Here is a 12840-nt window from a genome sequence, read left to right as displayed (position 1 = left end):
TTTATAATTGGGCTAAGGTGCAGATTAGTCCCTGAACTCGACCCCCCTAGAGCGTTGAGCCCCCCATACTCGGTCAAGGCGCGTTGACCTCCCTGAACTCCTGAAAGAAGGGTGCATTTAAGTCCACTGGTTTAACGGCTGTTAAACGCCGTTTAACTTAATTTTTTTTTTATTTTTTCGGTGGGTCCCACTCCTCTCTCTCTCTCTCCAATGGATTCCCTCACTCTCTTCTCCACCGCCGCCATCGTCCTCGCCGGTGGCCTCTACTAGTTCGTCTGCGTGCTCGATCCAAATGCGCGAGGTTCTTGGAGGGGAGGATTCCGACGAGGTTGTTGAATTGGAGTGAGATATGTTGTAGGGAGGGGAATTCGGCGCCGGAGAGGAGCCATGCGGCAGAGGTGTCGCAGGAGATGTTGTTGTGGGAGATGTTTTTAGGGAGGGTATTGCGGCGGCGCGTGATGGGGAGTGGAGGAGTGGAGGAGTGGGTCGATGGAGTTTGAGGAGAGGTTGAGGAAGGTGAGGGCGGGGCAGGCGGCGAGGGCGGGAAGGTCGGAGAGGAAGTTTTGGGACATATCTAGTGAGGTGCGGGCGGCGGCACAGGGAAGTTTGGCGGCAGCGGAGATGGAGCCGGAGATGTTTGAGTTTTGGAGAGTGAGGGTTTTGGAGGCGAAGTTCCAGATCGAGCCTTAACCCTCCTTGTTCTCTTCGATTCCGGCCGCCGCCGTTGCTATCATCGAGATCAGACGAGGCCACGTCTTCTGAAGGCCAACGAGGCTCGCGGCTCCCACCTTGTTTTTCCCCTGTTCCCAAAACAGAAGGGCGACTGAGCCCTAGCCTCCTCTAGGTTCGACTGAAATCGACGTCCTGGTTCGACTTCCGGCGGGCCGTCTCTGCCTTACAGCCACCGTCGAGTCACCGAAATTCGTTGGTGGTGGGCCCCATTTAATATTAAAACAAAAAAAATTCGAAGGAAACGGCATGAGTAGGCCGTTAGTTATGTGGGGTTAGTTGCACCCTTGTTCTGGAGTTCAGGGAGGTCAACGCGCCTTGACCGAGAATGGGGGGCTAAACGCTCTAGGGGGATCTACTTCAGGGACTAATCTGCACCTTAACCCTTAATTAATTAGTCATAATATATTAATAACTGAAGAGTTTCAAATTGTGGCTTATTGTCCAGTTTGGGGATGGGTCATGAGTGGGCTTAGGATACTTTTAAAATTAATTAATTATAATATTAATAAATAATTAAAATTTTGATTTTTCGATTTTTTACCAATCGGTTTCGATTAATTCGAAAACCAAAAATAATCAAAAATACATTACCATTACCGATCCGATATCCAAAACATCGGTATTTAATAAACCAACACCGTCTGGATACAATTCGATAAATACCGATTTACCAAAACCATTTAGACACCCCTAGGCAAAAAAGAGTTACAAATTCACGTAAACTTACAAAATTTGGCTACAACAAAAATATGCTTCTTTAATTAAACAAAATAAATACATGTAAAGTTCAGATAATACTACATGATACACAAACGTACAGCAATTGGTAATAAAAAAAATTGGTGCAGCAGATAGGTAATAAATAAAATTGGTATCTATTGACAGTTTACGAAGCATAAGAAAATGATCTAAAAAAAGTTGGATCATGATCATGAATGCAGATGCCAACAAGAGCGTCGCTGTTAGTGCAGCGGACAACAATCAACAACGACGGCTCTAGCCGTGTTGTTTGTACCTCTGCCACCACCTCTTCCTGTACCGGAGGAAAAACAAGTTGAAGACAAATAGCAACGGTAAGTTTATGAGCTCGATCCACGACTTTTCCGGAGATGCCTTGTTCACATACGAAAAATATTGCATCCCACACAACTCAAGGCATTTCATAAGACAATTTCCAGGAAATGGAGGGAAGAAAGCAAGGTATAGAATGATTGATAGAAAAAATCTGGGAAACGCGACAACAAAACTTTGTAAACAAAAATGGAGCAACATGCCCTATATCATGTCTTAACTTCAAAACAACTATGGCAACTACAAGTATCTAATTCATGAATTAAATAGAAGTTCCTGATATGAAAGGCACGTTTTAATTTCATACTACCAAAATGCCTATAAAGAGGCGAAACTAGATGATCAATACCAACAAAACAGCAATGAAGCTTTTATTACAAATTGCAAGTCCTCATTTCATCAACCTCCAAGCTCGTGTAGATCCCATTGCTGAAACCTGACTGCGGTTAATCATACAAAGTCACCCAAGAAGATCAAGATATATCAGAATAACATCACACTACACGACAACCATGTTTAAAACCATCTACTCAACAAAAAATAATGATCTCTTTAAAGTTCTACATTCTTGTACTAAAATTGGAATTCATGCTGCACCATACTGCTGCTAATACGAGTTCTTTTTCACGATTTGCACTTAAAGCCATCATTTATGCACCAGCCATTAAGATGGGATTTCGGGCACTTACATTTAATAAGACGTGTTTCATATGAGATGTTCCAAATACAGAATAATACTAGAATTCAAAATTAAAGACATCAGCTGATAGCTATTTGATACAATAAGAGTAACGACTATATTAGACATCATAATTAGTTGATTATATCCATATTAAATCTGATTTGGTGAAAGGGTTCTCAGCGGAAGAGGTAGAAATTTTAAATTTTCAAATTCATCACTGTCTCATGATTATAAGACAATGCAATTGTTACAAAACAGATTATGCAACTTATGGCTCTAAAGACTACTTTGTCCAGCAAATCAAGTACTGAGCTGCCAATCAAAATTAATGCAATATGCAACATCAGAATCAACCAATTAACAGTTTCGCGTTATAGATGCTAAAGTAAAACGACACATAATAAATCAATCACCAGATAGTCCCTTCTTCATGATTTGTACTCGAATGATGGAGGATTTGGAGCATCAAAGCTCTCCAAGACCTTCGTCTCGCTTCCATCACTAGGAGCTGTATCCTCCTTTCTGCCAAAGAGGCCTCCAAACCATGAAGAAGATGATGGAGACGAAGAAGATCCTTCGTCCATGCTCTGAACATTTACTGGAGGTTGACCAGGCAGTTGCCCCATGGGGTACCCAGGCATGCCAGCCACATTTGGAACAGGCTCTTCCATTGGAGGAGAGTTCGGCGGTGCACTCGTAACTTTGTTTACCATTATCGCAGCTCCCTCGATCAATGCAAGCAAAGCACCACCAAAAAATGCAGAACGAGAAGCAGCACGCATTCCCTGACGCATCTGCAGAAAGCCTCCAGCTGCTGCGCCTGCTATGATAGAGTTCCAAGGATCCTCTTTCTGCCTCATGTAGACCATTGTGCAGTCAAATGTGGAAAAAAGCCCACCCCATACCGCAAAACTACCACCAACACGAGGAGCATTCATGCGGACAGCTTGAGAACCCCCAATCAAACGCTCGCCTTTAGGTGAGTTGTAGATTCCTTTCAAGAAATGGAAAGTTCCACCACCAATAGCACCCATCCCAAAAGCTCCACCTATGTCATCAAAGATACGGTCCGGGCAAGGTTCTCTATCCGGGGTGGTGGCCATGGATCAAACTATCAAAGACGGTAGGAAGTGAGCCAAACAAGTCTTGCAGGAGATAAAAGGTAGACAAATTAACTATTCTCTACACTTGTTCCTGGTGTTTGAATGATCTCGATTGCCTCTCCTATAAGCACAAGAATCGGAGAAATCTTAAGAGTATCACATATAGGCCTGTCGAATGGTTCGGGTTCGGCTACCCTAACCCGAAAGTCACCCTATTTCAATACCCAATACCGAACAGAAATGGGTATTCGGTTATCCAATAACCGACTCGGTTAACCGAAACAAATACAATACAATGAATAGATTGCAATTTGGTTGAGTAGAAGTTAAATTTCAAAATCCAAATTCAATAGATAGGAAGTTATTTATAATGTTGTAATTCGGAACACAAAAATTAATTATAAAATCTTCTTCTAAACTACGTGAAAAGAAATATCCAACAATGAAACTCAATACAACAGCAGCATTTGTAGACCGACCAGTTTTTATCCATTTCATTTACATTTCCCCATTTCGCTTGCATTTCTACATTTCATACCTGATTATGTCGGTGTTTTTGTCAAAGTCAGGTGAACAGAGTCGATGCCGATGTTGAGGCAACCAGTGGTGGATGTATGTGCTTTTCTAAAAGGGACAAAGAGTATCTCTTTGACTGGAAAAACTGCAAAGACCTGAATTTTGTAAGCTTTAAACTTTTTAGCAGAAGATATACCATCCTATTTTGCACAATCTCAAATTATGTTATTATGTTCAATTGTTTGCTTTAGAAAGTTGGAGGAATTAGATAGAATCACTAGCTAGTGGGAAGGCTCTGACATAACTTTTGTGAAGGATCGATCTCAGATGATTATGAGCTCTGCTAAACCACTTTTCATTGATTGTGCTGTTCATCAATTTCAAATTTTGCCTTCTCTTTCCAAAGTTTATCACAAAATCACACAGTGAGCTTTCATCTTTCTTCGTTATCCCTCATTAACAACTAAGACCTCACAAGTCTTATTATTTTCTTGACACCAATGGACTGTTCTTCACATGCAAATGAAACAGAAAGAGATACACCACTGGTGAAGTAAAACAAAGTTTATAATCTCAGCTCATACCATTTCAATCATTTAGGCACAAAAAACGATTAATATTCAAAATCAGAGGCTGAGGAATTCGCAAATGTATTGAGATCTTGTCAGAATAAATTCATAAAAGAACGTCCCTCAAAATATTAAAAGATACCAGAGACTGTCACATACTTCATTTATACGTCTGACACAGAAAATCAAAATTCGATTAAGATATGAAAAGAAAAGGTGACTCACGTCAAAGGATGAGGCAACGACGGCGACTGGGGAGGGGCCGACAGCGGAGGGCGAAGATTGGCGGCGGATGCGAATCGCGAACAGCTTCGTTCTTGTTTTAGGAAATAACAGTAATAGAGTAATTTTCTTTCTATCACTTTAAATTTATTATATAATAGGATTAAGCCTTAACCTATGTGGCATATCTAAAATCTCACCATTTCAAAATTTATCATATATAATCTTCATCATTTATTAATTAATTAACTATTACATTCTATATAAAGATTCATTAATCATAATAAATATAATTAATAATAAATGTGTATATATATAATAATATTAACATTACATATAATATAAATTAATAAATTTTATTATTTATTTTTTCTAGATAAAAATTAGATTTACATGTCTGATAAGAAAAAAATTATAATCTATATACGATCAATTATTTTAATTGAATGTTAGTGATTAGATGTATATTTGTTATTAATTTTATATTTCTCAATAGCGTACATATTATATGTATATGTTGCAATATATTATATTGTGTGAAATATATATATATATATATATAATATTTATATTCTTAATTTTCAATAAAATTAATTTTAAATTAAGTTTGAATTGAGACATGCATGTATATGTAAATTATAAACGGGTCCGGTCATTGATTTACATGTTTGCATAATAAGGCACAAATTCTATAAACTGATTACTTTAAAACAAAATCTTATTTTATGTCTATCAAAATAATTAAAATTTTATTTTTATTTTTTATAAAATAAATCCATACATTTTATTTATATAGGGAAGAAAAATATATTTTTCATTTCTGCAAACTTTATGTGTTTCTGTTCGTCCATTACTACAATAATAATAATAATAATAATAATAATAATAATAATAATAATAATAATAATAATAATAATAATAATAATAATTGTGGTCATTCAAAGTTCAAATGAGATGATACTCACAAGTTAAATTTGTTTTTTTAAACTCCAAACGAGATGATTCTTGGAACCCAATTAGTATAATATTTAGAACTAATAATGCATAAAAGTTTGTCAAGATTTTTTCAAGATCCATACAAAATGATATTTACAAGTTAGTTATGATGTTAGAAGCTCCAAATCATACAATCTCACAAGTAAACTTTGATTTTTAAAGCTCCAGATAGTGATGTTAAAAAAACTTGACGCATAAAAATTCATTTTTTGTATTTTTAAGGTCTAGACGAGATGATACTCAAAAGTCTGATGTTCAAACGTTAGTTGTCGTCTTCCGAAATTTAGATTATGATATGATCCTACAAGGTTCAGACGAGATGAGGCTCAGATTAAATAAAATTTTCAATATCGATACATTTTTCAAAATATTATTAAATAAAAATGTACATAAAAAGAATATTTATTATTCGGGTAAATATCACTTTAAACCTCAAATTATTTTCGCACTATCAATTATATCCTGAACTATTTAAAATAATTTTTTAAACCTTGAACCATCAATTTTGTATCAATTGCACCCTTTATCCATTTTTCATCCTTTGAATTTTTAATGAGTAATGCATATAATCACGTCGTTTTATATAATATAGGTCAAAAAAAGAATGATTCTAAATACATTGTGGTATCCGGTGAGTCACGTCAAAATTTTGAAGCTAAAAAAATGAACGAATGGTACAATTGATACAAAATTAATAGTTCAAGGTTTAAAAAATTATTTTCGATAGTTCATGATATAATTGATAATGCAAAAATAGTTTGGGGTTTAAAGTGATATTTACCCTTATTATTCTAACAAAAGGTTAACATTTAATTGAGGAATATGATTCAAATTAATATAATTTCAACTATATTACCTTAAATTAAATAAATTTAAAAATAATTTATATAATAAGTTAAAATAATTTTCCGTCGAATTTCGACAGGTTGTGCACTAGTTAAAATATAAATGAGTTACTAAATTTATTAATTAAGGTGAAGATAACGTGTTTTCACTACAACAAAATCACCGTATGAGGATGTTTATATTGGGACTATTATATGATAAGAGTCCTATTATTAGTTTAATGGGACTCTCAGTCAAAAAATGTCTTCGCACGTGATATCCCATTAAAAATAATGTCTCAAAGACTACGTAGTGTAGTCTAAATCAGAAATGTTAAAAGCAATTATGCATTCGATTACATCATTAAATAATCAAAGAAAAATAGAAAAAAAGAAAAGGGCAGAGAAATTAACTTCAGAGAATGGGTATCAACGAGATCAATTGGAATGAAATCAAATCACCAATATTCACTTCATCCACCTCGCAGCACCTGGCGGCGCCGCTGGAGCTAGAGGAAGGCAAGGCCACGCTGAAGCCACAGTAGCAGCGAGCGGCGCTGAAGACGACGAAGAGGAAACCTGCTTCAGCAGCGGCCAGAGGTAGCTCGAGTAGAAGCGGCGGAATCCGCCGAGCGCCGAGACGACCAGCACGCGCTCGCTCTCTCTCTCGTTCCCAACGATCACCGATCTCTCTCTCTCACTACTCCTCTCCGACGATCTCAATATCGGCGTTGCTGCCCTAGGTAGTCATCTCTTTTCTATTTCAGAATTGATCTTCCAAAATTTGAATGCTTAGACTGAACATCAATGATTATACTTTTGGATTTATGTCAATTATGGTTACCTTCATCAATAATTAGTCCTCGATTGTTTTGCATCAGCGAGCTCTGCTGCTAACAAGTGTGGATGAACAAAATAGTGAGATAAACCCTAAATCGAGATTTTGATTGTAGAATTGGGGGAAAGAGTGAGGAGATTGGGAGTATTTGTTTATCTGCTGTAGTTACAGTGGTTGTCAATGTTTGCTATCTCATGACTCTATCTAGATACATTTGTGTGTGTTTTAAATTAGTTGAGCCTTGCAGCAATTTGCTTAGTTTCGATACTATGCCAAATTTTCTTGGGAGTAACCTGGAATTTTGCTTCTATGCGGAGTGATTCTCAGCTTGGTTTTAAGCAGTTGTAAATCATGGTCTTCTATTTGGAGATTTATGGAGAAACACATGTGGAATATTCTTACTCTGAGGTTCCTCCAGCCTCATAGAGATTATATTGCAATGAGATAGGAGATTTTGCATATATTGCTTTTATCAGTTAATCATACATTCTATCCTGCTGTTGTATGAATAATCTGGCTAGCTACATATTTTATGCCACTGCTGTGCTAGAATCATCGATGATTTCATCTTCATCTGCTTCTTTGCAGGGAATGATTTTCTTCCTCACATTCCCAGCCTTGCAAACCATGAGGTTCTCTTGTTATATTATATGTATATTCCATGTCTTTGCAATGTGATACTCAAAATGAAATGAAATCTTTTCTTCTCGTTTCTAGGGTTGTATTTATCTGTTGATGGATGTATATATGAAAGAATTGCAAAATCTTGGAGGTTACTTGGTGAACATGGAGAAGGTAATTAACTTCTATAACTTTGATGGAATTACTTTGTGTTTATTCATAGTGGAACTTAAAACAGGTCAATGATAAAAAAATTAGGCTCTATAAAACTGAGTCGAGTAGAAAGATTCATACTTGCTGTTGCTGTTGATTCATATATCATATATGCTCCGGCTGTAGATGTTGTTGCTGTTGTTCTGTTCAATTCTTGTATATGCTACAACTTTGTATGTATTGAGATTCATTTGCTCCTTTGTATATGGTTTAATATGCATTTGTGAAGGATTTATGCAGGTTAAGTCAGATTGTTTACTTCAAATTTCTAGTCTGGATTAACTCTGAGGTTTGCAAGATTCAGCCATTTTTTCAGACTGAGATAAGTTACATTGAAGGATTAGTCATGTTGTGAAAAAGGGGCTGACTTATAATAAAAGTCTTGATGTGGGATCTTGCTCTCTTGAATTCAAGAATTTTTTTAGTTTATGTTGTTTCTACGATTTACTGCTTGCCAAAAGTTGATGAATTGTGTGAAGTAGTTTTGAGTTGTTGGTGTTTGTTGAATGAGCATCTGGAGTGAATTGGGCTGTGAATTTATGCTTCGAATTCAATCAATTTGGGACATACATTTCAGGTTTATACATCAGTTTTTAATCTTTTATAATATAATTTTTTTATTGAGTTCATTTATTATTGTTTAATTGAATAGGTTGGGGATGTGGTGCTCTTGAAGAGTTTGTTCAATTCTAGAAAAATTGTGGCTAAAGGGTGGGTTCGAAGTGTAGATCCCAATCACGATGTTGGAGGAAAACGACTAGGATTAAATTGGGGTGAAGTTCAAGTTTCAGTTCCCTGTAGAATGGGAAGAAGATTTGATTAGGCCATATTCAAACTTGTCCACAATTGGAGATGCAATTGGAGCATGCAATGCATGGCCTCGACACTTGGTAATCATCTATTCTTAAATTCTTTTTCTATTGCACTTATACTTATGCATTTTGTTGGAATTAATGATGATGGTGGGAGAAGAGTTGTTGAATTCATCTGAACCTGATTTGATGTTTTTAAGAAAAAACCATGATTCTTATTTCTCATTAGATCAATAGATTCAAATTAGATGCTCTTTTCATTTTAGGTGACCTTGAACTCATAATCCTGATGTTTTTTTTTCATTTTAGGTGACCGACGACGATGATGATTAATGAAGAAGATTGATCGTGCTGGCTGCTGTTCTCTTTTTCCGTTGTCTTTTTTTTGGTCTTTGCCACGACAAAATCAATGAAAAAAACTTAGTTATGGTTATTTCCTTAAAAATCTTGTGAGTTTAATTAAGTTTTAACATAGTTATAGCTTTGGGGACATACACGAGTGGTGGAGCAGATGTATTTCATAAGTTCTTAAAGTTTGTTGTTTTGCAACGAGTTCAGTTGGAAAATATAAATGAATTTAGCAATATTTCTATGGTTACAATTAATCTTTGTCTTATATACGTATTATTATTAGCAATTTGTAATTTTAGAATATTGTTACACGAATCTAGGTCAAACTACAAATTTTAGAACAATACAATATATATTGTAACAGGACACTAATTATTAGGACACTCCTAAGTGTCACAAAAATGGGTTTTCAAGCATACTCTAATAGGACTTTCTTGAGCATCCTATTACAATGAGTGTCCTATTACACTTATAGTGACTAGCGCAAATAGGACTCTCCTAAGGAAAGTCCTATAGTAGTGAAAGTCCTATTATACCATATAATAGGACTCTCATGAAAGTCCTAATAGGTGAATTTTGTTGTAGTGTTTATATACTTAATTTGAATAATAATATATTTATTTACCTCTTATATGATGATATAAAATTATAGTACTCCTATTTTACATTCAATATAAAATTATAACTTTTTCAATGAAAAAGTTGTTGTCCGAAAATTTATATTTCATCCGTCCACAAAGATTGTGTATTTATTACTATTTTCGTCCGTCCACAAAGATTATGTGTTTTCTTTTTTTAGAAATCTTCTTTATACTTTAAACCTTATTCACTCTCAATATTTACAAAATACTCAACTCTTTACTTTTATAATGGGAAAAGGTGCAAATTGGCCCCCGAAGTAGTAGCCCCTATAACGTATAACCCCTCTTACTCACTGTGTGTGCAACTAAACCCCTGAACTCCGAGAAAATGGTGCAAATTCCCCCCTCTGACCTAACGTGCAACTAAACAACCGTTAGTCAGAGGGGGGAATTTGCACCATTTTCTCGGAGTTCAGGGGTTTAGTTGCACACACAGTGACTAAGGGGGGTTTTACGCTATAGGGGTTACTACTTCAGGGGCTAATCTGCACATTTTCCTTTATAAATATAATAAAAAATAATTTTAATTAAATATATGTGAGTTGAATATTGAAAAAAAAAAAAAAAAGATAAATTTCACAATAATAAAAATTGATATTATTAAAAGGCAAAAAAGTAGTATAAGATAAAAAAATATAAATAAAAATAGATTTATTAAAAAAATTGTGGGGCCTCTCTCTCCCTCTCTCCTGAGGTTAAACATTTTGCCTGGTGTGTTACTAACCACCTTATAGCAGCAGATGCGAACTTATTCAAGCGCCACGTTCCTACTAACGGCGTCTGTTCTTGGTGTAATAAGGCATGGGGCTCCACATCCCATTGCCTTGTGTTTTGTAAGTTGGTTTGTCGTGTTTGGAAAGAGTGTCGATGTTATGGTATTACATCAAAAAATTGGGAAACCTTTCTATGCTTGATATCTGCCAAGACATTTTCGAAAAGGTGGGGAAAGAAGGTATGGAGTGTTAGTTCATTCTGCTTTGGGAAGTGTGGCGTATCTTGTGTGAAGCAAAACATGGAGGAAAGGTTGGGGACATATGGTTCATCTGGTTGAAGAAAGTGAAATAATGTTACTAAAATTCCAGGAAGCTCGGGCTAAGCTCTCCATCAAGCAACGTATTTCTCCTCCGGAAGGAGATTCTCAGTGGCATCCTCCGGCTAAGAGGCTACTCCGAGTTGATGTCGACGTAGCTGTAACTGTAAGAGACCAGGATACATGATCAAGAGCTTTTACAACTTAATAAAATGAACAACAAGTAGAGAATTAAAATTAACAAGGGGAATAAATAAAATTACACGGAAAAGTAGAAATACAGAAAATATGTGAAGCCGAGTCGAGATGGAATCTCTGCCCGCGAGAAGAAATTTGTCCTGGTAGTGCTCTCGGTTTCGGCGATTCTTCTCCAAAGGTGAAACGGTTGCGTCTCGACGGAAGTAGCATCACAAGTCCGGTGAGCTCCGGCGAACTGAACTTGGAGAAGAATTGAGCAAGTATGAAGTGAGTGTAATGCAGAATTTTCGTTAGTTGCTGCTTGAGTTCAGCAGCTACGCGCGTGGTCTAGGCTGTTATACTCTAGTGGGCTGTTACACAAATTCAGTTGGGCCAAATAAATTAGTCCTAAAAATAAAGCCCAAAAATATTTTGTCCAAAAAAATATAATTGGACCCAGACAGTGTGTGTGCGTGAGGCCAAAGCCTTCATCCAAGCACACTAGCAAGCCCACAAGTTATTAGTTCCATGAGCTTTGTCATTCTTATACAAGAAAACACTTATCTCATTTTCCAATGTGGGACAATAACATCTTCAAATGTTATTTCCCTACAGATATCCAAACTTTGACATATAATATCTCACTCATCGAAAATCGCTTTTGACACTTCAAGTATACCACGTTCATCTACTCGAGACGTAGATTAACATCCAATAATTATTTTAATTAAATAATTAATTTCAGTTTGGTATTAAAACTTAATATGCAACAGTAACATGGCAGAAGGAGGGTCAGAAAGTTGGCATCGGCTTCATTATCCGTGCTCGATCATTGTAGCTGTGAGCAACCTGTGGGTTACAATACTAATATCGTTCTCATGGGCGAGCTGCATGCCTTGCTTTTGGGAATTGATTACTGCATGAAGAATGATGTTGGACCGGCTATTTTGTTCTCAGATCCTATCTTGGCTATACATGTACTTCAAGATTCTTACAAAGGATCTGAATCCCTGAGCAATGACCTATGGGAAGCATTTGAGAATGCTCGTAGGAATGTTGTGGTTGGTTTCTCTCATATGAGGCGGTCCGCGAATTCGACCGCCCATAATTTAGATTGTTTAGCTATTTGTTGGTGGCAGACAAGGGGACAACCCTTTTCACTTTTGCTTTTACTTTTTGCTTTTCCTTTGTTGACTTCTTTTCCGTAGTGAAAGTTGTAAGGAGGGAGAGAGAGCATTATTCTTTAGCTTCTTCATTTTTCGATAGAAGAGAGCAGAGAGAGAGCTGTGAGAGAAAAACAGAGAGAGCTTGGGGTGTGATATACACGAGAGATCGTGAGGTATTTGAAGAGGGTTTTTCCAGCGTGGGTTTGAGAGTGTACGAGAGTGAGAGGTTGATCTCATCTTGGGTGTAATTCTCGATTCATTGTGTGACGAGTTCGC

General features: G+C 36.4%; 1 protein-coding gene and 1 long non-coding RNA gene across 6 annotated transcripts; one reads left to right on the top strand and one right to left on the bottom strand.

Annotated features, from left to right (window-relative positions):
• Positions 1-1958: 1958 nt before the first annotated feature.
• LOC131010612 (mitochondrial import inner membrane translocase subunit TIM17-2-like) lies at positions 1959-5043 on the bottom strand. 5 transcript variants are annotated; one of them, XM_057938219.1, is made up of 4 exons: positions 4899-5043; positions 4127-4249; positions 2899-3596; positions 1959-2243 (listed from the first exon to the last, which is right to left on the bottom strand). In XM_057938219.1, the coding sequence occupies exon 3, from the start codon at positions 3586-3588 to the stop codon at positions 2914-2916; it is 675 nt and encodes a 224-aa protein (XP_057794202.1). In that variant the 5' UTR covers positions 3589-3596; positions 4127-4249; positions 4899-5043; the 3' UTR covers positions 1959-2243; positions 2899-2913. The 5 variants fall into 5 exon arrangements, with proteins under 5 accessions (XP_057794202.1, XP_057794203.1, XP_057794206.1 ...); XM_057938220.1 differs by having other exon boundaries at positions 4127-4259; positions 4899-5037; XM_057938223.1 differs by having other exon boundaries at positions 1959-2239; positions 4127-4259; positions 4899-5037.
• Positions 5044-7097: 2054 nt separating this feature from the next.
• On the top strand, positions 7098-9800 carry LOC131010611 (uncharacterized). The gene is made up of 5 exons (XR_009096623.1): positions 7098-7458; positions 8142-8185; positions 8271-8348; positions 9040-9277; positions 9509-9800. It is a non-coding gene; the product is annotated as an uncharacterized LOC131010611 (long non-coding RNA).
• Positions 9801-12840: the final 3040 nt, after the last annotated feature.

The sequence above is a fragment of the Salvia miltiorrhiza genome, chromosome 2 (genome assembly GCF_028751815.1).
Source record: "Salvia miltiorrhiza cultivar Shanhuang (shh) chromosome 2, IMPLAD_Smil_shh, whole genome shotgun sequence".
NCBI classification, from domain to species: Eukaryota; Viridiplantae; Streptophyta; class Magnoliopsida; order Lamiales; family Lamiaceae; genus Salvia; species Salvia miltiorrhiza.
Note: the sequence above shows the minus strand (reverse complement) of the source record. Positions and strands in the feature narration are given on the sequence as shown.

Excerpts from the sequence above, each read along its gene's own strand:
- LOC131010612 (XM_057938219.1), bottom strand. The coding sequence starts at position 3,588 with ATGGCCACCACCCCGGATAGAGAACCTTGCCCGGACCGTATCTTTGAT.